General features: G+C 37.8%; 1 protein-coding gene and 1 pseudogene across 9 annotated transcripts in view; both read right to left on the reverse strand.

Moving 5' to 3' along the window:
* Nucleotides 1-17,340, reverse strand: part of ZDHHC21 (zDHHC palmitoyltransferase 21) — a 143,948-nt gene extending 126,608 nt beyond the window's left edge. For 2 of the 9 annotated variants that reach the window (XM_074394853.1, XM_074394855.1), the window contains exons 1-6: nt 17,142-17,300; nt 14,156-14,204; nt 7,984-8,116; nt 5,240-5,316; nt 2,091-2,289; nt 768-866 (exon numbers count right to left, since the gene is read on the reverse strand). In XM_074394853.1, coding sequence (XP_074250954.1) covers nt 768-866; nt 2,091-2,244 — 253 coding nt within the window. In that variant the 5' untranslated portion in view covers nt 2,245-2,289; nt 5,240-5,316; nt 7,984-8,116; nt 14,156-14,204; nt 17,142-17,300. Of the gene's footprint in view, nt 1-767; nt 867-2,090; nt 2,290-5,239; nt 5,347-7,983; nt 8,117-14,155; nt 14,205-17,141 lie in introns of all 9 variants that reach the window. The other 7 variants (XM_074394851.1, XM_074394852.1, XM_074394848.1 and 4 more) reach the window with 7 other exon arrangements.
* A 6,089-nt stretch (nt 17,341-23,429) lies between these two features.
* LOC101047048 (deubiquitinase OTUD6B pseudogene) lies at nt 23,430-25,657 on the reverse strand (annotated as a pseudogene).
* Between the last annotated feature and the right edge of the window lie 909 nt (nt 25,658-26,566).

Below are 26,566 nucleotides of genomic sequence, written 5' to 3' on the forward strand. Positions count from 1 at the left end.
ATAGGCATACACATTTCTTACTAAAAGAAAGTTCAGAGAGTTCTCAAAGCTTATATAGCAAACAATCAAAAAGTAAGCCTCAGGAATGAAGATAAACAAGGCTGTACTATATATACCCAGTAAGTAATACAACAAGCAATACATTTTCAATTCATCTTTACAGCTGAATAGTTACAAGAGTAATCAAAAATCACCTTCAACTGAAACTAGAATCCTTGCCAATTTTTTCATTAATTGTTAGAACTTGGAAGAATACAGACAATAGTATCCTTAATACTACAAATACTTATTCTAAGCAATATTGTATTTATAATGTGACATAAGTGGCACCATCAGGAAAATTCCTTTATAGAATTAAAATATAACTTCTCAGATAATTATTTATCAATCAACAAATATGTACTGAACATCTTAAATGACAGAGGCTCTCTGGACATGAGGGATATAACAGTGAGTAAATGAAGAAAACAAAAACAAAAAAAACTACTCTCTCACAGAGCTTGAGGAGATCCAGAATGGGAAGAGGAAGACAAACAAATAAACAAGTAAAGTGAAAAGAAAGCCAAAAGATGGATGTGGTATAACTGCAGGGGTACAGGGGAAACAGGGTTGCAAATTTAAGTAGAGAAGTTTGGAAAAGACACAAACAAGCAAATAAAGTGGTGTTAGATGACATATATAACCAATATATATTAAAAGCAATAAAATATGTAAATACAGACAATAATTCTGGAATCAGCAAAACTGATAAATGCAGAGTACCATACCTCCATGTGGGATCTTAGGATTCTCAGGGAGTCTTCCAGGATCAGTTATTGAGGCCCTCACTAAGGCAACCAGACAGAATATCGCAATGCCATAGAATACTTTAAAATAAATTAATTAAATAAATTAGTTCACTTACCCTTCAAAACATTTTATCAACAATCATATTTAAAGTTCAAAATGTATATTTCAATAAACACTATCAGGAGAAATCATTTTCTAAAGATTAAAAAATAAATCAATTGATTTCACTCAACAAATAAGACTGCCAAGAGGACTACCTTAAATAATCCTAATTTTAATTATTATTCTGCATGATAATAACAAACTTTTTATAAATCAGATTCTTTAATAACACAGACTTATATAGGCTCACTTTTAATTACTACATGTTCTATATTTGAAAGGATCAAAATACCATTTTAAATTCTACAATTAACTTCTTCATTAACTAATTGGGTATCTTCAATATTACTCTGAATTAGTGTTGTTCAACTGTGCCTTTTGATGGATCTTCAAATAATTAATTTGAGAATTAAGACTTAGAAACTTTTTAATTTTAAAATTAACAGCCAGAAAACAAAAATAATAAGAGAAAATAGACATGGCCACCATAATTCTACATTTTTAAATAACAGGAATAGAGGAATTCTGCTGGGGGGATAAAAAACAATACACTGTATCCATGTAAAAGTCTGAGCACTCAATCCAGGACTGACTGCATAGTACTGGTAAGTTTTATCATTTGTGTAACAGAGATTGTATTTCCCACAGTTCGTGTGAGGTCAAAATGAAGTAATGTACATGAAAATTTTAAGTCCCATGTACATGCAAAATATATAATTTCAATTTGATTATTTTAATCATAAGCCATCACTAATTGGCTAATAACCATCCAGAGTTCAAAGTGTTATCATAATAAACTTCATAAACAATATTTTTCTTAAGAAATTCTCACTTCTCACTAATGTATACTATTCTCTATTCTTAAAAAGTCTACATTTGTAATTAAGTACAAAACTGCAATATTAAAAATACACGTAGACATGTAAGTTATCATTACTGTGCCAGTTTTCTATTTTTAACAAAATGGTCTTTACATACTTTCCAGTTAAATATGGAGATATCACTTTTATCTAACTGCAAATCTATAAAGGCCATTATTTCTTTAAGTCCATAAATTCATAAATAACTGAATACTGACAGCACTGCTAAAATATTAAATATATTAAAAGGATGGTTATCATAGTGGCACTACACTCCAAAAACATTTTCAATGAGAAAAATAATGATACAAGAAAATAAATAAAGATCTAGAAACTTACTTATTATTAATATGCCTGGAATATGTCCTTCTTCATAGTGAGGAAAGAGGACAATTTTGGGAATTATAACAATATTGTACAACCAAACAAAGACAATCAAACCCATGCAGCACCAACCATGTGGGTCAACAACAAAGTGAATCCGGAGACCCATTTTGCAATCTTATAACTGCCTGCTAACCCACAAGAAAGGATGATCCTAAGGAGAAGGAACAAAGAAAACAATTACTTACATAGAAATATTTGACTAAAGCCTGTATATCTGGCAACTTTTATAACTGACATTAAGTTTTCTTTGCATATTTGATATTTTCTTCGTATCGCTGATATGTTTATTGATATTTCTTTGTATATATATTTTTACAGTAAATACTTGGGAAAACAAAGAAGTTTCAAGATATTCAAATTTTATCATAAGCTTCAAATAATTTCAATGTTTCATTATGAATTGCTATCACGGGTATAAACTGGAATCATCTACTAAATTTAAAACACAAGTTTGTCCCTATCCCAGTCCACCAAAAGATTATGTACAAAAATTTTTAGCAACTTTAATCACACCAGTCAAAATAGTGGTTATCTTGTAGTGACAGGGGTGTATATTAACTGATAAGGAACATGAGAGAACCTTTGAGGGGTCGGAAAATGTTCCATATTTTGACCCTGGTGGTACTTTATGGGTATATACACATGTAAACATTTACTGAGCTATATACTTCAGATTTGTGGACTTGAAACTACAATATGACATTTTAAAGTATTTTGAAAAACTACAATAAAAAGTGAAAAGTAATTACAAATTGTGAAAATTATTAAAATTCACAGAATGAAGCCCAACAAATCTCATTAAGATCAATTCAAGAAGACTCCTGTTTAAATAAAGCTTTTTTTAGTTGAGAGTTAACAATATGCCAACAGATCTCCCAATGAGACACTTAAAAAGTTAAGATACTGATATATACAGGGTACCAAAAAAGTGACTTAAAATACACCCATACTTTGGTAGATATAACTTCCAAGGCTTAAATAATAAATTGCTGGATAAGGTCTATGGGGCACCTTTTACATAAAATATATGGTACAATAATAAACTAGGACAATGGTTCTCTAGCCGGTAAGAAAACCAAAAACACCTTGAGAGCTTTTGAAAAATACATGTCCCCAGACTCCATTCTACAACTACTGAATCGTGATTCTTCATAAAGCTCAAAAAACAATAAAATGTTGTAAAATGCTCTGCAAGAGTCTGGTAACAGCTGACTGGTGTCTAGGAACCACTGACCCATGTGCTTCACTAACACTTCAATGTTACCACAATGAGTAGAACGTACTTAGTTCAACAAATATTCACTGGGCCTCCACTATATACCCATCACTTGCTAGACACTGCAGATACAATGAAGAAGAAGACATGGTCTTTGCTTAAAGGAACAGTCTAAGAGGAAAAAGAATCAGAAAAAAGGTTTAATACGGTATGTTCCAGATTTGCGGACAAAATGTTAGTAAGGGCACAGAAGATGGGACTAGTTCAACGAGGATTCTAGTAAGGCTTCCTCTAAGAGGTGAAACCTGAGATCAGTCTTAGAAAGTTAGTAACAGTTATCCAAGCAATAACAAGTGACAACAATACTGCCAACAGAAGGAAGAGCAAGAGGTATGCAAGAGTAGAAATTGAGGGAGGTACTACAACCTCCCATCACAAATCATAAAGCTTTCTGTGGAGAGTAAGTGGTAAGAAACATGGGCCTGTATCATGAAGGACATAAAGATGCCATGTTAGAAAGCTAAGACTGAATTCTTCGGCAATGGAAAACTACTGATGCAAGGGATTAACAAGACAAAATGTGTACTATGAATAAATTATTGAAGCTCTGGTTTGAAGGATAAAATTAAAGACAGAGATCAGTTAGGCTAAGAGAAGACAAATGCCAAAATTAGATTTGCAGAAAGAACCAATTGTTAGACTCAAACCAGTGTGTCTTTCTGGTTGATTATATATGTTAGGTGTTACAGAGGAAAGTGTCAAGGGTGACTCCCAGATTTTCAGCCTATATCCCAGTCTACTTCATTCTAAGAATAATTCATCATCAACTGAAAAGCCTCAGTGTGCCATCCTTTGGAGGCCTTGCCAATGTTCTTCAAAGCTATAAAGCTACTGAAACAAACAAAAAAAGAGATTAAGGAATACTTAATTTTAAAGGAATACCCCCATTTTCTCATCCCTAGATCCTGCAAATATTGGAGTAGCAGGAAAAAACAAAAAACAAAAACAAGGACCCAAATGCAATACCACCCAATGGTTTAAATCATATACGTTCTAACTTGTGAATTTTAAAACAGAAATAGTGCCTAGGTCACTAAAAAAGTGTCATTTATTTATCTTTTAATTTAAAAATCAAAAGACAGATTGGTATCATTAAAATGAATAAAATCAGAGAGAATAAAGCATGCTATTTAATTTACTAAGAGTCATTTTAATAAAGGAATCTCAAATACAAATGGTAAGCTATCTACACAGCTAAAAAGAGAAATATTTAAGACAATGTTAATTTTTTAGTCTTGCCAATGATCAAGTGGTAAAAGAAATGACAAGTGCTCTGTCTCACAACGTTCGATATTATTAATTTTATGTACCTTTCTATGTTTCAGTTCTATTCAAGACTAAAAACAGAACATGAATTTCCCTAAGTATATGAGAGTAACTTCATTACTTATTTCTAAATTTATTAACATTAGAAACAGAAAAGTACATGAGCCAGCAAGACAAGTAGCAAAATTATCAAATACTCATTTTTGAACTCTATTTTTGTTCTCCTCTACTAGAAAATAACAAATTTTTCTTATCACTAGAAGAAATCTCTCATTCTCCTCTACTAGAGAATAACAAATTTTTCTTTATCACTAGAAGAGATTTCTCTCTCTCCTCTACCAGAGAATAACAAATTTTTTTTTATCACAAGAAGAGATCTCTCACAACAAAATATATTACACAGTGAAAAGTATAGTCTAAAATATGTTCATTCTTCCTGGATGTAAACATACAGAGATGACAGTCTCTAAAAGAGCAAGCATCTATCTATAAGGAAAAGTGAGCAAAAGATAGAAAAATAAAACAACAAACAAATAAGGTGAATATATTTTTTAAATACCTGATTGGTAACACTTAGCACCACATAGTCCTTTCAACTGGGTTGTAGAACACAGAACAGTGATCTTCCAAGAGCTCCTAATCAGATGACAAACCACAAATGCGTAACTGGAAGAGTTGCAAGATCACTCCACTTAATTAACATCTACCGGGCGTGGCTATGGCTGAAGAGAAACTATTACACATCGTGAGCAACAACCAAACTGAACACGGTGCTGTTACTCGGTCTTAAGGACAGCATTCATAAAATACTTTCATTAGCAGGAGATTCCGACATACTACTTTGTATATTAAATGGTGAGCTCATAACTCAAAACTCTGATTAAGTAACTAGTGGATATACTGGTACTTCAACATTTTTTAAGATTGCCATCTGGTAACTATAGTTGACTACAGTGACTAAATGATGTAAATTACTACAGCACAAACTTTAAAAACAAATATAATGTAACTCTAGTAAACTAGACTCAGTAAATATTTATGATGTTCAACTTATTCCAATGGAATACCACTATTTTTTGCCTTTTCAGGCAACTGTATTTCACCACATATTCTCCTCAAGAAGAATACTCAAGTCAATGTGAAAATGACAGGAAACTATTATTGGCCAGAAAACTATAACATCAAGATGTAGATTTTACAAAATCATAACAATTAGCCAAAATGATTACCAAGAAATCCATCCAAACATGTATGTCTACGCTTACAGTTTTATATGACTCTTCACCTCAGCCCAAGTGGTCTCATTCTGTTCAACCATATTCTACCACTCATTCCTTCTGTCTGAAATGTCCCTACCATTCTGCTAAATCTGACTCAGACTTCAAGGCCAATTTGAATCTCACTCTCCATTTGAAATTTTTCCTGGCATCTCAGTTCCCAATGATTTGTCTTTTTCTTCTAAATTTCATTAAAAGGAAAACTATTAGAATAGCAAGTGGTTTTATATTCTTGTAATAAGAAGGTCTTCACAATAAGGACCCATCGGCCATGTCTGTCCATATAAAAATTAACACATCTGAAGCCCAAAACACATGAAAAGCAAAGTTAAATGACAAAGCATTCCTGGAAAAAATATTATAACACATGGCCAGCAAGCAGCATATAATGTACATATATAAAAAAGCAATTCACAAAGAGAAAAAAATTCCAATGGCTAATCATTACTGATTAGGAAATGTGAAATAACAAGGGACATTTTTCATGTATTGTACTGAAAAACTTAGAAAGATAATATCCAATGTTGAGAGTGCACAGAAAAAAAGGACACTCTCATATGTTACTGGTGAGCATATAAACTGATACAATCATCTTGGGAAGGGAATTTGGCATTATGTATCAAAACTGTACCCAGCAGTTTTATTTTAAGTATTACCTATAAAAGTACTCCTGAGACTGTATATATACATACAAGGATGTACAAGGATACAGCACTTTCTATAATCAAAAATATGTCACAATCCAAATGTCCATGTAGAGAAAGGGAATGATCAGACAAATTCTAATGCACCCATAGTGCAGACTATTTCCAAGCTATTGCAATTTGTTTTAAAGGTAGAAAAGAAGGCAGATTTATATCTGCATATAACTACCCACCACATACTGTTGAATGAATAAACCAAGTGATGTAGGCAAAATCCATTAGCTGTGGAGAGGGAACAGATCTTAACCAGTTTTTCTGGAGAGAGACAGGGATAGGAAAGACTAGGAAGAGGCACGAGGGAACTCTTTATGGTGCTAATAACTATGTTTCTACTGATAATAGAGTCTGAGTTACAAAGATCTAGAATTTGTCAAAACTCAGCAAATGTACACTTAAGATTGTTGCATGTCATGGTATGCAAATTTACCTTTAAGAAACTGTAAACCAATATTGAGCTCTAGTTAGCAGTATGTATACTGAAGTATGTAGAGGGGAAGGATACTGATGTCTGCAATTTACTTTGAAATAAATCCCCAAAATTAATAACAAAGTAGACAGAAAGATAGATGGGTATGTGCTGAAATTTTGTAAAACGCTAGTTAAGAATTTAAGTGACAGGGATTCAGATATTACACAATCAAATTCTTTCAATATTTCTGTTCTAAATTTTTCAAAATGAAGTATTGGGGGAAGCAAGTTATAAAATAGTTTACATTACATTTTTGTTAGAAAAATATGCAATGTATATGCATAAGTAATTTCTGCAAAAGTGCAGAAAAAAAGGCTACAAGAAAGCAGATCGGCCAAACTGTTATCAGTGGGCTGAGGAAAAAAGGAGTAGTGAGAAGGAGGGCTTTCAAATATTTGCGTGATCTTCTAAGTTTATCAACAACCATGTACTTCTAAATTATTTTCAATTAACTGAAAAATAAAGACAGCCTAAGAGACACTAAACTTACAAACAAAATGTTTAGTTTAGACCTCTCTGTCACTATATATTATCCTTATAGTAAATGCTTTTAAAATTCATGATTTTAAAAATGAAGTGCAGAAGGACTCGCTGTAAAGCCGTATAAGACTTAAGATTCAGAAAGATGTTTACAAAACTCATATTATTTACAGACTATTTTTCTCTATGGGAAAAAAAAGTCTTATTTAAGAAAACAGGGTTAGTAAAAATTTAGTATGAAAACTTTTAAATAAACATAAAGTTAACTAAATTTGCTAACTGACAATTAAGTGCTTCTAAGCATAAGATTCCAAGGATACGATGGCACATAATTCAAAAATATATTACCATGTAAAATCAAAAGCAAACTTACCACTTGCAAATTCACTGAGATGTGCTGTAATTTTTCTGGTACCTGCATTTAGATATTTTCTGTTGATTCATTCTTTTCTTAAATTATATCCCACCAAATGGATCTCTCTTCAATAACAGTTCTCCATGAGAACCTATTAATGGTTTAACAAATAATGATTTCTTACAAAGATGACAAATTATAAGCAACTAAATATTCTAATTGTGAAAATGGCAATTACAAACATCTTACATTTAGAAATTAAAAAAAAAATTCAACTCCATTTGATTCTGTGCCTTCTTCATATCCCACCCATCTCCTCAGAATATGCATTTGATTACCATTACATATGAGAGTCTCTCTTTTAAAATCACCCACTTCCCATAAAATCAAATAAGTATCATATGTCCAGTATCTGGGCTTCATCACACACGTTGTTGACCACAAATCACAAAATAACAGCAGATTCTGCTAGAAGTATCTAATCACAATTCATAAACAAAGATAAACAGCTTAATATGCAAGTTTTAATTTAAAATGTTTTAAGAAAGTAATCCTCCTATAATGAAACCATTAAGAGTCAAACATAAAAGTCAGTTTCTACAATTCAAGCTTTAAAAAATAATAATACTGTAAAGTGTTATATATAACCTATACTGGCTCATTATTTTATTAATTCAATCAACACTTCTTAACTACTATACACACTATGCTTTGACACAGGATATAGATGAGAGAGACTCCGTCTTCAATGCAGACTGACTAGCAAACAGACAGGACAGAAGGCAAGGTGGCAAGACTGTATCTCATATAACAGGAATACTGGTTCATGGAATACAAAATGTATTTCTTACAGTAAATAGCCATCAGAAAAGATTCCTGAAGACAATAAAGGCTGTGAATTAGCTACATGAAGACTGGAGGCTCTTCTGGCTGAGAGAACAAGAATAAGCAAAGGCATAAAAGCAGGTAGAGAAAATCTAAGTAAATTGAAATAACAAGAACCACTGCATATAGAACGGGTAAGATATTCATCCTTTTGACCATAACCAACTCTAAGTAATAAATTTTATAACATTACTAGTAAACACAGATATATATATATATATATATATATATATATATGAATAACTAAAAAAGTTTAATGAAGTGATATTTACCCTTACTACATATGACACACACTGATATTGCTATTTTATTTTACTTTTTTTTTTTTTAAGATTGGGTCTCACTATGTTGCCCAGGCTGGAGTGCAGTGGTTATTCCCAGGTGCGATCACAGCACATTGGGCTCAAGCAATCCTCCTGCCTCAGCCTCCTGGGTAGCTAGCACTACAGTTGAGTACCACTGCAACCTGTTTATTTTACTTTAATAAAAATGTATAATGCTGGTGATAGCCTACTAAATTGATTTCATGACCCATAAGCAGATCTTCAGATTGAAAAACACTGTTAAACCATGCCAATGAGTTTGGATTGCACCTTGAACACAGTGGAAAACAACTGAGGGATTTTAGGCAGTAAAATGCCATGATCAAATTTGTATTTTGGAAAGAACAGATACAATCTAAGGGCTGGATTTGGGTGGACTGATAAAGCACTAAGACTGACTACATGCAACTAGGTAGGCTGACTGTTACAATGGTGAGAAATGATGAGGACACATTGGGTAAGCACCCCCAAAATGGTAACTTATAAGGGGAATGGGGGGTGTGTGTCTGTGTGTATAAGTGGGTGGGGTAGTGAGACTTGAGACAGGAGGCATACTGAAAAAGGGCAGATCTAGGAGAACTTAAGTAAAACTGATAGGACTTAGTGATTGATTGGGAGCAAAGGGCAGACTCTACGCTCCCAAGTTTTATACTTAGGGTCTAGGTGAAGGGTGGAACCATTCTCTAAGACAGAAAACAAAGGAGAAGATACAAGTGTGTTAAGTGTGCTGGTTACCACAGCAACAGCAAACTATTACATACTGAGGATGTAAAAAATACATTTAAATTATTACCATTACATTTCTGTTCCCTTTATAGATTTGCAGGGGGCAGGGAACCTGTATTTCCTCCCAGGGTTACCTTTTCTATGGTCCACAATTGTTAAATTGTCAAATGAACTTTATTTCTACTCTTTTTTTTTTTTTTTTTTTTTTTTGAGACGGAGTTTCGCTCTTGTTACCCAGGCTGGAGTGCAATGGCGTCATCTCAGCTCACCGCAACCTCCACCTCCTGGGTTCAGACAATTCTCCTGCCTCAGCCTCCTGAGTGGCTGGGATTACAGGCACGCGCCACCATGTCCAGCTAATTTTTTGTATTTTTAATAGAGACAGGGTTTCACCATGTTGACCAGGATGGTCTCAATCTCTTGACCTCGTGATTCACCCGCCTCGGCCTCCCAAAGTGCTGGGATTACAGGCTTGAGCCACCACACCTGGCCCTCTAACTTTTTAAGTTAATTTAAAGTGGGCTCCTTGGCTGCACCTTTGCTTCTTAGAGACTAAACATAGAATTACAAAGTTAAGAGCCAGGTGCAGTGGCTCATGCCTGTAATCCCAGTACTTTGGGAGGCCGAGGTAGGAGAATTACTTGAGGTCAGGAATTCAAGACCAGCCTGGCAAACATGGCAAAACCCTGTCTCTACTAAAAATACAAAAATAAGCTGGGCATGGTGAGGTGTGCCTGTAATCACAGCTACTTGGGAGATTAAGGCACGAGAATCACTTGAACCCAAGAGGCAGAGGTTGTAATGAGCAGAGACTGCACCTCTGCACTCCAGCTTCAGCAACAGGGTAAGAATCCATCTCGAAAAAGTAAAAAAATTAAAAACAAAGTTAAAGAGTGCCACCCCAATGGAAAATAAATGAATTCTTTCAGAAAGAAAAAAATCAAACAGAATTAAATGTGGTACAACAAAACATTTTGAAATATGGCCAAAAACCAATAATGCTGCTAAGTCTGACTCGAGAGTGGCTTCATAATTTTTTCAGCAAAACAGTAATTTCTGTCAGTAAAGTCAGTAGGTAACAGCACAGGCCAATCACCCATGAGTCAAATCCAGTTACTCACTGGCTTAAAATCTAAAAAAAAAAAAAATACGTTACATTTATAGTTATTAGAACTACATTGCAGACACAGCCTTTGAAACAAGATTAGTATTTAGATCAACACCACCTCCACCACCACTACCACCATCACCACCAAGAAATCAAATCTCATCTACGTGGTAACAAAAGTAATGCCGGGCCGGGCACGGTAGCTCACACCTTTGTAATGCCAGCACTTTGGGAGGCCAAGGTGCACAGATCATCTGAGGTCAGGAATTTGAGACCAGCCTGGCCAACGTGGTAAAATCCTGTCTCTATCAAAAATACAAAAGTGGCACCCGCCTGTAATCCCAACTACTCAGAAGACTGAGGCACGAGAATCGCTTGAAGCTTGAACCCAGGAGCGGAAGCTACAATAAGTAGAGATAATTGTGCCACTGCACTCCAGCATGGGTGACAGAGCATGGCCGGGTCTCAAAAACAAACAAACAAACAAAAAGGAATGCTGGGACTAAACATTTAAAAAATTTGAATAACAAAACAATTCCAAAGTTTCAAAACTATAAAATGTCTTTAAATATTTTTAATATTGCTATGCCTGAAAGAACACAATCAATAATTTACAGGCTAAGCTTTCAAACACACCAAATATTTTTTTCCATAGTGTCAAGAGGAAATGCTTATTAGATGAATATATGAAATTTCAAACTTATTAATTACAGCTAAAAATGAATTTAGAAAGCAGTTACAGCTGTATACCTTTAAACATATTTATAAAACTTTTTGACTTCTGATATCATTCTACTCTGAAAACTAGTCAAGTGTTGCAGTTAAATAATTCTTCATAAAAATCAGGCTCTCATTACCAATTAGGAATTTAATTTTTAAAATATCACATATTCATTATCAACGTATTAAAAAAATAATCTTCTACAGATGTTAAAAGAGAATAACGTTCAAATTATGATGCAGTCTCTTATTCACTTTCCAAGCTTATGTTTCTTTTCATGCTTCAGTTTGACCATCTGTAAAATGGAGATAAAAATGTCAACTTACACAGTTGCTGTCACACTTAAATGAGAAATTGTCTGGCAAAGCAGCACCTCCAAACTGCTAACTTTACAGGGGAGTCAAGGAGAGAGGAGAGGAAGGGAAAGTGAAAGATAAGATTTCCTTCTGGTTTTACAAACTCCGGAATGAAACAATGTTTCTGGGTCCCAATTATTTAAAGTAATGATACAATTTACCAATACCCCAGGGCCTACTCATGCCTGAAATCCTAACACTTGGGGGGTTGACTGGAGGTAGGATTGCTTGAGCTAAGGAAATACAAATCAGCCTGGACAACATATTCAGACCTAGCCTCTAGCTACAAAACAAACTAACAGGGGCTGGGTGCAGGGGCTCGGTGCCTGTAATCCCAGCACGGTGGGAGGCTGAGGTGGGAGGATCACCTGAGCTCAGGAGTTTGAGACCAACCTGGCCAACACGGTGAAACCCCATTTCTACTAAAAATAGAAAAATCAGCCAGGCATGATGGCAGACGCCTGTAATCCTAGCTACTCCAGAGGCTGAGACAAAAGAATCACTTGAAGCGCAGAGGCAGAGTTAGCAGTGAGCCGAGATTGCACCACTGCACTCCAGCCTGGGCAACAGAGCAAGACTCATCTCAAAACAAAACAAAATAAAACAAACAAACAGAAAACCAGTCGCGTGTAGTGATACACGCCTGTAGTCCCAGCTACTTGGGAGGCTGAGTTAGGAGGATCACGTAAGCCAGGGAGATGGAGACGAAGGCTTCAGTGAGCTGTGATTGCACTACACTCTAGCCTGAGCAACAGAGACCCTATCTCAAACAAACAAACACAAGAACAACAAAAAATGACCCAGTTATCTGCTTTTCTAAAGTCTGAGAACTAGTTTAAAAAAACAATTCAACAATTACAGTCCTGCAACTAGTATTATACTACCATAGGGAAGCTGTATTTCTACATCTTGGCTGGGGGGCTACCTTAAGCAGAAAACCAAAAACAGAGACTTGATCTAAAATAGAATGATCGAACTAAAGCCCCTAAACTAAGTCACTTTCAACTAAAAGCAGGACTGGTGAGCAAAGGAAAAAAGTGTGAAAGAAAATCAGTACTTGATTTCAGAAGCTAATGAAGAATGCATAATGCAAGCAGAAAATTCTGAACCAATTGCTGAGTTTTTCAGGAAGACTTTGTAAAAATGTGGGTGGACAAAATGTCAAAGCATAACATACCTGCACCATCAATGGTTTCAAGAATCCACTCTGTAGACTAAGTCTTTAAATTACATTGTGGGCAAAACTGAGCACAAGCTGTTGCTCTTCTCATAAGTTTGTTTTTGTGTGTACCATTCTCATGAGTGAAAAATAAATGTATATGTCTATATTAGCAGTACTACACTGCAGTATTATTAGTAATACTGTTAACACTATCCTACATTAGCAGTACTAATACAACTAGCACTGCTAATACAGGCATTTACATTTATTTTTCCCTACTTGCATTAACTTGTTTTAACTTTAGAGAAAGTAGGTAACTGGGGCACTGTTTTGTTCTGTGCATGTTTGTCTGAGACAGGGTCTCACTATGTTGTCCAGGCTGGAGTTCAACACTGCAATCACAGCTCACTGCAGCCTCAGTCTCCATCCTGTCTCGAGCTCACGTCATCAGAATCTTCTAAGAAAAAGTAGAAATAACTTGGGAGGTGTGGGACAATATGAATTAAAGACCACCAAATACTGTTTCAGTCAGTACACAATGTCTCTTCGGGAATTTTCATTTAGGGAGGTAGGAGCTGGAACAGGGACTAAAAGGGCAAAATTAAAAGTAGGATAGGGACAGGCAGCAACAGGTAACTTTTGTTCCAAAATCAGCACAAGGGAAAACCTTCAGATACAGTAAAAGTCAGAAATGAAGAAGTCCGGGTTTTTCCTGGATATGAATCGAGTAAGTTCTTCCAAGAAGGAAGGGAAGCCTGCTACTTACCTTCTAGTACCTACTGCACCAACAGAGATTGGTGGGGGGGACAGGGTGGAATAGGAGACTAAATTAGATTTCCTTCACACCAGGCTTTACCAAAGCAGACATGACTTAAGAACACTAACACCACAAGAAAAATCTCTCCTCACCTGCTTGCTGAAGCTGAAAATCCTGCGGTAAGTGAAAAAGTTCTTCATTCTGTAATTACAGATAAAAGGCTTAAAATCAGAAGCCTGGCTGACATCACACTTGATCATTTTACATTAGAATTAAAAAGAAATTCATCAGTGAATGGAAAAATACCAATTTTACCCAAGCTGTCCTTTTGTAGAATGAGCAACAGATAGGTAAAGAGAGTCTCTGAAATGGGGAAGACGGTTAATCTACTGTGAGAGAAATAGCACAGAGGAAAAAGAGGCCTGAAAGGCAGAAGGCAAACTTCAAAACGTCACGACTTGGCCCAGGATGATCTAAAAAGTGAAACAAATACAAAAACTACCACATACTAAGGTATTTTTGTTCAGGGAGGGAGTTATCAATGACCACAGCAATGATTCACATGCCTATGAAAATATGCTTTTTAAACTAGTCTGACTCAATTTATCAAGAATTCTTAAACAAATAACTATTTCAACAATAAAAACAACTTTTTCAATTTATTCTTGTCTTTGACCTATATTTTTCACTTTACCACGTTATTTAAGTACTCATTATTCTACTAGATGCTAAATTGCCTATTATATATCTAGTGCATCTGAAAAGTTGAATCTGAGCCCTAATGTTTTACTAAAACAACATAAAATGTTACATTCCTTAATATAAAAGTAAAACTGAATTTAGGGAACAACCTCTTGGCAATTAAAACAGCCTCTTCTCTGCCTTTCCTATTTTGCTGGGTAGTTTTGATAGTGCCACTGTGTTGCCTTCTATGCTGAAAAAAGTTTTCATTGACTCACATTCAATTACAATTCCTGAAAGGAAAAAAAAAAAAAAAAAAAAAGCTCCATGGAGACATTACTAAACTTCTCAAGCAGTTTCTTCACTAAACCACGTCATTATTTTATTCATGCGCTTTTCCACAAGTTCTGAATCGTTCATTACGAATTAAAGGCATGAGACAGTAGGCAAATTAGCAAAAATGTTATGATTCATTAATTAATTCTTGTCTCAGAACTACCTGTTAAGCTGATGATTACGTGTGTGCATTTTTAAATGCTTAGATTTCTCTTATTAAACAAAGCACCTCATAGGCAAAAGTGACACAGTCCTCATCACTATCTTTAAATGATGCTCTATTCGAACTACAGCTTCCCAAGTATGCTAACAGAAATCTCAACAGTGTGAAAGGATCTAATATAATTGTTTCCATCGAAAATGATGAATTCTGGAACAGTACCACACCAAAACAACCATGGAACTATACATTTTTAACATATGTCTCGCTCTGTCGCCAGGCTGGGGTGCAGTGGCTAGAGTGTGGTGGCGCGATCTCGGCTCACTGCAACCTCCGCCTCCCAGGTTCAAAATGATTCTCCTGCCCCCGCCTCCCGAGTAGCTGGGACTACAGGTGCGTGCCATCAGGCCTAGCTAATTTTTCTATTTTTAGTAGAGACGAGGTTTCACCATGTTGGCCAGGAGGGTCTCGATCTCCTGACCTCGTGATCCGCCCGCCTCAGCCTCCCAGAGTGCTGGGATTACAGGTGTAAACCACTGCGCCCAGTCTTAACTTATATTTTGATATAATTTTACAAATACTTCATAAATGTTTTTAATGTACCTTCAACACGTTAAAGGGTTGTATATTATTCAGAAACAGAATATTTTCCAAGTAAGCATGGAAAAGCTAAAATAAGCCTTAAAGAATTTAGTCTGACTCCATGATGGTACGGAGAAAATAACATGGGTCACTGCCCTACCCACAACGACACAACTGGATAGTGACAGAAATGGGACTAGAATCTAGTTTTTCTTTCCACAACACCAAATCTCGTTTGGCTCTTGCCTTCCAATCGATTTCTCACCTCAATTCTTCAAATATCTTTTTGCCTTTTGAAGAGATGGCACAACTAAGGAAAAATAGAGCATCTCTTATAATTTTATCTCTAAAATAAGTAAAATCTGATGAGTTGGAAGAAATTTAATACGACACCAAAAGCTTTTTAATCCAGGAATGGCACATACTAAACAGTCATCAAACGGTGTTATTATTTTTACCACAAGGAAAGCAGTGAACTTTTTAAAGTGCATATATTAGCATAGCAGGCTGAGGACCTATTTAACACATCTTTTTAACTTGCACTTAATTATCCTTAGTCGCCTTTATTTTAGACTGTAACTTTACATTATAATTTATAACCTGCCCACAATGACCTTGATTTTTTTTTTCTCTTGTACTTTGAGGGACTGCTATATTACAGTATTTCAAAGTAATAATTGGTCATGTCCTCTCAGCCCTGGTGATACAGACATCCTGCCTGACTCTCAAGGGATCTTAAAATGTGACCCACATAGAGCCTGAAAAAGACCATAACTTAAATGGTCTCTGCAGTTAAAATCCAGCGACCTATTACAGTGAATAATAACAAGTGCAAACTGCTGCCATGCACAAGACATTTTCCTGTAAACCTCTTTGGATCCAAAGGAGAGGAGTGAGAAGGTCAATAAAGGCGCAAACTGTCCTGCTAGTCTGCAGCTTCACACTAGAGGTCTGGAATGAATGAAAAGCTCTGGAATAACACAGAGAACCCAGGATCCCAGTGCAGGTCTCCAGGCGGCGGTGCGGAGAGAGAAACTGTAGTTTACATGCGAGTCATTCAAGATACAGATTTTTTTTAAAAAATCATAACTAGCCAACATCGTCTCCTCTCGACTCGAGCAGGAGCTCCCCACCCCCAGTGGAGGGAGGAGCACTTAGCAGGTGGCTCCAGCTCTCACAGAAGACGCTCGGAGAAAGGCCAGGCCCGGGGTGGGGAGGCAGCGAGGCAGATTGCAAGCAGGGCAGGTGCGGGGCGCGCGCAGGGACAGGTGAGGACGCCCGGCACGGAAGAGCGGCGGCTCGGCGGGGCGCGGCGGGGCGCGGCGGGGCGGGGGCCGCGGGTGGGGGCGGCCGTTTCGCCCCCGCGCCCGCACACTCACCGTGGCCGCGGGCTCGCCTCTCGCCGCCGCCGCTCTCGCGACCGCCGGCAGCTCCTTCCCCTCCTCCTGCGGCGCCACCTCCGCCTCCTCCGGCGCCGCCGCCCAGGCCGGGCCGCGCTCCCCTTCCGCTTCCGGGAGCCTGAGCGCCTGGACCGGCCGAGTGGGTGTCCGCATGCCCGCGCGCCCGCGCGGGGAGGGCCCGTCTGCCGCCGTCGCCGTCTCCCTTCGCTCCCCGGAGCCGCGATGGCAGCCGCCGAGGGCCGAAACTCCTGCGATCGCGCCGCGGCCCCGAGCCGCGGGCCCCGTCGGACTGCCCTGGCCTGAGCGCTCGCACCTGGCGTGCCAGGCGCCTCCGCCCCTCCCCAGCGCTGTTCGAGCCGTCCTTCTCTTTGTCCCCATATCCTCAGGGCTCCCCTCTCCCGAGAGACAGGATGGGGGCCCTAGCTGAACGCCCTGCAAGGATCCTTCCTGCAGGGAAGGCGGCCCGCAGGCCTCTCTCCCGCCGGCGTTCTGGGTGTCCCGTGGTACCTTGCTTCAGAGCGCGGTCTGCAGCCTCAGCATCCTCTGGGAACGCACAGTGTTAGAAATGCACAGTCCCAGGCCTGCGGAATCAGTAGCTGCGCTTCAGCAAGGTCACCAGGTGACTCCTAGGGGTGCACCGTAAATATGGAAAAGCACCGCACTGGAGTGCATGGTCTCGTCCACTTCAGACCCTCTATGTGATTGCCTCAGACAGCCCAGGATTTTTCCTGTTCCTGTCCTCAACCTAAATTCACACCCAAACAATCTTTTCTTGTATTTTGGGAGACCTCCAAAAGTTGCCCATCCCTGCAAAAGCCGTCGACTTTTGGACTCAGCGATGCAAGTAATCCACCTCGCAGTCTAACCTGGTATCTTCACCACCAGAGATCTGCTAACTTTCCCACCTCCCCCCAGCTGAACAGTGTTTGAGGAAGGTTAAACGGTTTCAGTAATGTGGAGCTAGAACTTTGTGCCCACCTGCCACAGGAGCAGGCAGTGTGTTGGTGGAAGAAATATTACCTGTTGTATAAAATCTGTACTGCTTATAAGATGTGATTAAAAGTCCTCCACAGACACATCCCTACCTACCTGTCCAGTCTTAGCTCCAACTAATTTGGTTCATTTCCCCATCCTAGAATGCCCTGCTCTCTGATGATCTTACCCCTATCCAGATTTGAGAGTGCAAATCTTGCCAACCCAGAGTTCTCTCACCTCTGCGCTTAGATAGCACACATCGTTACTTTTTTGGGACCTTATATTACCTTGTATTGCTAGGGATTTTTAAACATGTTATGGCTGGTTTCTCAACTAATTACAAACACCTTGTGACCTTAAAGAGTTTGGTTAGTGGTTGTCAAAGCGGGATCCCTAGACCAGCAGTATCAGCATCACCTGGCAACTTGTCAGAAATCCGTATTCTCTGGTCCCGCCCCAGATCTACTGTAGTAGAAACTGTTTAGGTGTAGCCTAGCAATCCGTGATCTAACAAGCCTTTTAGGTGATCCTAATACACACTCAAGTTTTAAAATTACTGACCCATATTACTAAATATCCCCAAAAGAACCCAGTGGTAGGAATTGATTTACCTGTAAACAGGTTTTATTGCCTTTCAGGTTAACAAATACACTCCCCCATTTATGCATAGCTAGGTTGAAAGACTAGTTACAATTGCTTTTCGTAGAATTACCTTTATTTTTCATAAATCATTTGATGTAGTAGAAGTTTTGTAACTTTGTTTGAAGAGAAGGAAATATTACATATAAAGAATCACTCTGAAGGAAGAGGAAATGTGGAATCCCCCCCACCTGAATCCACCTTCCCAATTGCATATTAAATGTGGAATCTGCCCCCCCATTCCAGTTACTTGAGTTGCATATTATTTTTCTTTCTCTTCAGATAGCCCTGTGAGAGGGAATAATTTGTGACAAGTGGTCTCAAAACTGCGAAAATAAGAATTAGTTGACAGGTCCATGAATGCACATGACAATTGGAGGTGTATGGATTTTTCAATCCCTTTTTAAAATAAGTTAACCTGTCTTTTATCAGCCAAATCAACTCCACAGAGAATTTTCAAGGAAGGGAATAGAAGAATAGAAGAGGCAGGAGAAAACATCCTCAAAAACATGAACCTTTTTAGCCTGGGCATTTCAGAAATATAATCAAAGTCCTGCCTATCCCTTACACTGAAGATTGAGTCATCCAGTTCTATCATTCATGCTAAGTGTTGGTTATATTGTATTGCAACCCATATATTCAGACACCTGGGTAACAATAAGGGAGTGAAGGAGATGTGGCATCAGGCAATCTTTTGAAGAGATTTTCTATTTACTGGGTATATTATGAAAAGACAGTATAGATCGTACCACATTTTTTCCATCCTGAATTCTAATCTACTTCATGGGGCCTGTGACAAACTGAATGTGATTATTAATCAAGTATTTATCTGGAAGTAGAAAAAGTAGACAAGGACAAGTAGCATTGCTGCCACTGCCAACCAAGCTTCTAACAAAGGCACAGTCAGGGCATTTATGAAGGTAAACACAGCCAACTCCTGTGCTTCTGTGCCGTGGCTAGGGAGGATCTGGATTTTAGTGCGATTTCCATAAGTCAGTGCAGTCCAGAGTTTAATCAGTACTGGCTAATAGCCTTTGGCAGCTTTGGATGGATGGCGTCTTCCACCTGCCCAGCTGGGTACCATGCCTTAAGCACCCACATTTGATGCACATTCATGATTTCTTGGTTGCCTGTAGTTGTCTGTCCCATCTGTTTGAGTGGCAGAGTGCCTGTGCCACAGCAATCTAATATTTTAAAAGTTGTTCTGAACCTCTTTTAGGTTACACATCTCTTTAAGCATCTGATGAAAGTTGTGGGCCACAGCAAAGTGCACACACACAGTTGTGGACTGCAGCAAAGTATACACACACACACACACACACACACACACATATATATGTATATATAGAGATGAACATACATATTTATATATATGAAGTTTCACAAGTTGCTCCATCTTCCTATGTTTTCGAAGGATCACAGTGAAGCCAGGAACTTTGGGCTAAGAAATATCCCTATGATGTAGAGAGTAGGTAAAATAAACATTTTTCCCCAAATATCAAGGAAAACTAAAAGAAAAAAACACGGTATGCTTAAGAGAAAAAAACAGTAGCAATGCTAAACAGAGTTACAAGCAATGTTCTATGGAAGTGCTAATAAAGAAACTACTTGTTTCAACGGGATGGTTCAAGGATGGCTCCTTGGAGAATGGTTCTTGTGTAAGGCAAGTGAGAATAGGATTTTGATTGATGGAAAGAAGGGAAAGAAATTTCAGGAGGAAGGAAAGTATGAGCAAAAACAGAGAGAAATGAAAGTGCAAGAATCCCTCTGGTGTGGCTCAAAGGTAGGATACATGGAAAAAGAGAGGGCCGGAAAGGTAGAACAGATTCCAAGTATGGTGAGCCTCAAAAAGAATACTATTCCCAATGAAGAGCCTTTAGGCTTTTGGTGAAAGGTGATGATCCACTCTAAGCTGGAAAAGACTATACTAGTGAGGACAGTGGCATTATCAAAAGGTAAAGTAGCAGGGCATCTGGAAAGATTGTAAATATTCTACATTGGAACCTGTTAGTGAGGGCACATTGCTTTAAAGACCTCGACTTTGGATTGTTTGATGTTGGCTCTGGAAGTTTCTATTAAATCATAATGAACCTGAGATGTTTACGTTCGGTTAAGTGCTAGTAGGGAAATGCATCTCAGTGAATGTTCTGATGAGTTACGAGTCCAGGATGCTGAAAGAGTTAAAATCTGTTTTGGATTAAAAGAGTGAGAATCAATTTGGACTGAAAAGAGAAAAGAAGCCCTGCCACTAATCAGACAGGGAGGACAGACACAGATAAAGCCAGCTGCAAAATTAACAGGAAACACTTTCTGCCAAAGTCATACAGCAGTTATAAAATGCCATAATAACCCCCTCTTTGGGTGATTGCTGACTTCTTACCAATGATGCCCCAGACCGCTGGCTATTTTCATTTATTGCTGGAGATGCCCAGTTGCTCAGTCATCATCCCCTCATGACAGCATCCAATCCTAGTTAAATCTCTCTTTTCCTAATCCCACCTCAAACAACCAATCCTAAATGGATTCCTGCTTCCCTTAGACCAGGCGTCCCCAAACTACAGCCCCGTGGGCTGCATGCAGCCCCCTGAGGCCATTTATCCGGCCCCCCGCCGCACTTCAGGAAGGGGCACCTCTTTCATTGGTGGTCAGTGAGAGGAGCACAGTATGTGGCGGCCCTCCAACGGTCTGAGGGACAGTGAACTGGCCCCCTGTGTAAAAAGTCTGGGGACACCTGCCTTAGATGCTCTTCAAAATTCTTCAGTGGAAGTTCAATTTACGAAAGACACCTCCTTCCTCCCTCTTGCCTAGGAGTGACATCTCTTCCTGTAAGTCAATAAATCTGAGTTTGTTAGGCTACAGGCATAATCCTCTAGGTTTTAACACCCATTTGATGATGAAAGTTTTCCACTGTCAGGACTCAAAGTCAAGAAAGACGTTCCCTTTCTGTGTCAATAGCACAATAAAGTAGCTGCCATTTCAAGTAATGAGACTCATAAGTTCACACAGGGACTCTTCCAATATGGGAGGAAGCAATAATGCTTTGAGTGGATCACTCTTATACCTCATCCTTCGAAGAAGTGTGGATTGATGTAGAAAGCAGGGGAAACTGGTTCTTTCTAAAAAAATTTCTGAGTAGAATCTATTTACAACAGCTTAACTTAAGTAAATAGAAGAGTCTTGAGACAATAAGGAAGAAAAATGGGTCTAGAAAAATGATTTTAAAAGTCCTTTCCTATCAAAATGTAAATAACATATTTAAAGTAGGACAATGTTGATGATGCCAACCTCTTTGCATGAAGGACACAGATTGAGTGAGATTTTTGTTGAGAAAGTTTATTATAGAAAAAATAGGAAAAAGGAAACAAATGTTCTCGCAATAGATAAATAAAGTGGGCCTCTGCGGCTGACCTAGGGAAGCAAGTTTAAGGTTGCAGAATGGCTTCAGGGAATCTCTGCCCACGGGAATAATAAAAAACATAAGCGTGGATTCCTGCAGCACTGAGTTCGGGTTGTCATTATTTTTCACCTATACTACAGCAGTAGTCTTCCTATCTCCAATCTTGTCCTCACCCCATCCGTTTTGCACAATATCACTCACGAACTCTTCCATAAAAACAAACTACCACGCTCATCACTCTGCCCATGTAAATAACACTTTATTGTTGCATGGCCATGTCCATTCATTACATATTGTCTATGGCTACTTGGCAATCTATTGACAGAACTAAATCATTCCATGAAGACTAGAGCACAAAGCTAAAACTATGTCTGGCTGGGTGTGGTGGTTCATGCCTGTAATCCAAGCACTTTGGGAGGCCAAAGCAGGAGTTTGAGACCAGCCTGGCCAACATGCTGGTCCCATCTCTACAAAAGATGCAAAAGTTGGCCAGATGTGGTGGCACATGCCTGTAGTCCCAGCTACTCAGGAAGCTGAGGCAGGAGAATCACTTGATTCTGGTAGGTGGAGATTGCAGTAAGCTGAGATCATGCCACTGCTCTCCAGCCTGGGTAACAGAGTGAGATTCCATCTCAAGAATAAAAAAATAACAAAACTAAATCTGATCCTTTAAAGAATGCATCTAAAAGAGCCCTGAACCCCTAATTTGTGATTTTCCCCTTCAGATCAAGGGTTACAAAACAGGCATCCTTGAGAATATATTTTGTTTGGCAGGCAGAATGGCTTGTACTCTTTTGAACTGGAAAGCCTTCAGGAAGTACTTACTGGCTATCAATGACCCTACAACTTCCCACATTGTTACCTGCTGGGTATGTGAAAAGAGTGACACCCCATTTTTCAAATTATAAACCCAGTATTTACTTATAAATTTAGTTGTAGTCATGGAGCAAAAATTTTAATGTTATAAATGATGCTAAATCTTACTAGTTATGTCTCTAATTTGGGAAAAATACATCAAGCAATAAAGTCTCATTTTCATAATTCTTTCTTACATAAATTATGGAAGACATTTGTATATATATCCTCTTAAAAAGAATGCTGTTGTGAGTAACCTGCAATCTGAGCTAAATAAACCGTTCACATAGAAACCTACTATATAAAGTCTTAGCTTCCACACAGTGGCTTTCAACTTTATTCATATATGTAACATGAAAATTCTCAACTATTTGAGTTAAAGGGAAGGTGACATTAATAAGGCTAACAAAATAACAGGTGGCAAATGTTTTCTTCAAATCCTAAAGAATGAAGCAAAAAGGGAGATATCTTGTAAGACAGATTTAAAAAAAGAGGAAGAATTTCAAGTAAATGTGGCCTTGGACCTTGTACATTGCCACTCCCTAAAACTGCACAAGGTAAAGGCCACAAAATGCTTGTTCCTTCAAGGAAAGCAAAGTAGAAAACATAAAAGGAAATATAAAAATGTGTAGTTATGAGAGAAATTAAGACATGATGATACCAACTGCAGTCCGCTGCTTAAAAGACACCGAAGAATAATAAATGAATTAAAAAGACAGTAATCTATTAGGTCTTTTTAAAGTTATACACAAATAAAAAACTAATCTCTAATTCTTTAGAGGTTTAAATTTGACAGAGAATATCTATTTACCTTTGAATTTGTCTCATGTCTTTAAACAACTGAATCCCATCTAAATAAATATTTTAAAATTCTTAATTATGAAGGCAAGCTTTTTAGCCATGCTTTGATAAGGCTATATATATTAATAGTAAAGGTTCACTGCATTAATCTCATCAATACCATGGTTACTGCAATCTAGTTCATTTTATAAGCATTAATTAATTTGGCCTTCACCATACTACATTATTGCAATGCCAACAATATTGGGTAAACTTCTTCAAGACAAATTACATTGAAATGGTTATTTTGAAAGTTTTTAGTAACAGGAGGAAAGCGGAGAATTAAACACATTGAAAATTTGTTCCAACACAAAACTGAATGTCCAGGATCCTATATAAATGAAAGTATCAGCAAATAGGGTACTACCTTGGTCTATGAATGATGTTCTCTACAATGGACTTACAAGTTTTTTAAATTCCACTAAGAAGACACTGGCTAATGTTTATCTCTGGCATATTTCTAAAAGTATCTGTTAATAGCTTTGCCATAAAACTGATTTAAGGTAGTTATATTTTTCAGTTGCATTTAGAACAACCCAACACTTGATAGAAATAGTTCAGCACACTGTATTAAAACATAATTGTACAACATTGTATAATTTAGCTGCAATTTTCAGTAGCTATGTTTACCAACGGAGGGTAACAGAATTATAAGGTTCTCCTAAGCCATATGCATGTCTCATATATACAAGTCTGAGTGTTGTTTTTTTTTTTTAATATTCTTCTCCAACTATAATGGGAGGAGAATCTGCCTGTATTATGTCTATTGGTGTTTGAAAAATGTGAAACAGAGCTCTTGGCTCAAGCTGACCTCCCCATGCAGCTGTGTTTACAATATCATCACAGTACTTCTGAAACTATTCTGGAGTATACGTATCTCCTGTATTAGGGTTTGTTAAAAATGGCGGAAAGTCTTCCACATGGCTTTACATATACTCAGTGGTCTGACTTCTTAAGGCAACCACAGTCAGAACACAATACTTTCAACTGATTTCCAATGACTCTATACATACAATGGCCATCAGATGGAATCTGTTTAATTTCTAACTGTCTGGCTGCCAATATTTGAGCAAGTTTTTCACTTTCCATATGTCTGGCTCCTGATAAGTTTTCAATTTCAGTTTCAGCTATCTTTTTCCAATGCAGCCTTTTTTCCCCTTCTCTTTTGTGCTTTTGATATCCAAGGTGGCTGATTCTCAAGTACAAATTTGAAATGTTAAGAGCAATAGAATCTATCTTATTCTCCTTAGCAGTCAGCTTTGATTGCTCCAATTCCTCTCTATGTTTCTGTTCCATTTCTTTTTCCAACTTAGCCACATCTTCAGTGAGTTGCTTCCTCTTCTTGTCATTCTTGGGAACAGTATTCTTCATACCCTGAATTTTGGCTTGCAACTCCTTCTCTTCGTGATGCCTTCTTACCAGCTGCTCTTCCTCATCAAGCTCTTCAGTCAAGACCGCCTCCATAATGACCAGGTAGCCTAGCACACACGCTGGAAGAAACTGCACCATCTGCTCCTTTCCCACTTTTTGCTGTTTGGGAAGAACCTAGAGATAAAACTCTATAAAACCACATAGGCAAATAATAAAATGGGGTCAACCTCAGGTTTAGAAAACCCTTTACCCCAAAATCACACCCAGGCCTGGATTTGTGAAAGCCAGCATTCTGAGAGAGTCTTTCCTGAAACCATTTGATCACAGTTGTACTGTCATTTATTAATTACCACGGGAACCACCAGCTGTCATCATGAAACCTTTTATAGGCATACTGTAAATATTAAAAGAGCATATTAAAATTATACCGTATGCAGCAGCAGCTGATGCTATTTTATGAAGACAATATTAGAGAGCATGCAGAATTATCACACTACAACTACCATGATTTCTATTCCTTACAGCTGCCCTGAAGCACGAAGCTGAGCCACAATTTTAACTCTTTAATCACAGAGGGGAGTAATTTGATTGATCATTTACACTGAAGCAAACTTTATTACTTAAACCACGTTATATAGTTAATTATAGAGATGCCTTTTTGTACATTTGCCAGTCAACTTTTTATTATAAAAATGAGGGCAGGAAGATTTTCTTTGAAGTTTCCTAGGGCAAGAAAAAGTGTTTCCCTTGTCTTATAGTTGAAATCAGTGTGTAGGAGTGTCTCCTAGGACTCAGATAACTTATCTGGCTTGGTTTAGACTGTGTGTCAAGTGCAGTGGCCATTCTGGCAAGATAGGATATTTGTCTGATGTACTTTGTGACATCAACCCAGCACTAACTTGAGGCTTATTTGTGTTGTCTCATAAGACCTGCTGCTTGCTCCCCCAAAATCTTCTCCATTGTCCTATCATAATGTCTGAAACTTGTTCTACTGTACTTAAGACAGAAAACTAGATCCAGAACCTTCTGTTAAAATGCAAAATATAGATAATATTTTAGAAATATTGTTAATTATCTTAGGAGTGATTATAGTATTCTTGTTATATTGGAGGATATTATTATTTGTAGGGGATGCATGCTGGAGTACTAAAGTGAAGTGTCTTAGTATTTGAAATTTACTTTCATGTGTTCGAACAATACAAAAATATGTAGTGAATACACATATACACTCATTCATACAAGTTGAGATATAAAGCAAATATGGCAAAATGCCAACAAATTGTTGGATTAAGGTAGAATGTATAGAAGTATCTTTAGTACTTTTTTC

The sequence above is a fragment of the Saimiri boliviensis genome, chromosome 2 (genome assembly GCF_048565385.1).
Source record: "Saimiri boliviensis isolate mSaiBol1 chromosome 2, mSaiBol1.pri, whole genome shotgun sequence".
NCBI lineage: Eukaryota > Metazoa > Chordata > Mammalia > Primates > Cebidae > Saimiri > Saimiri boliviensis.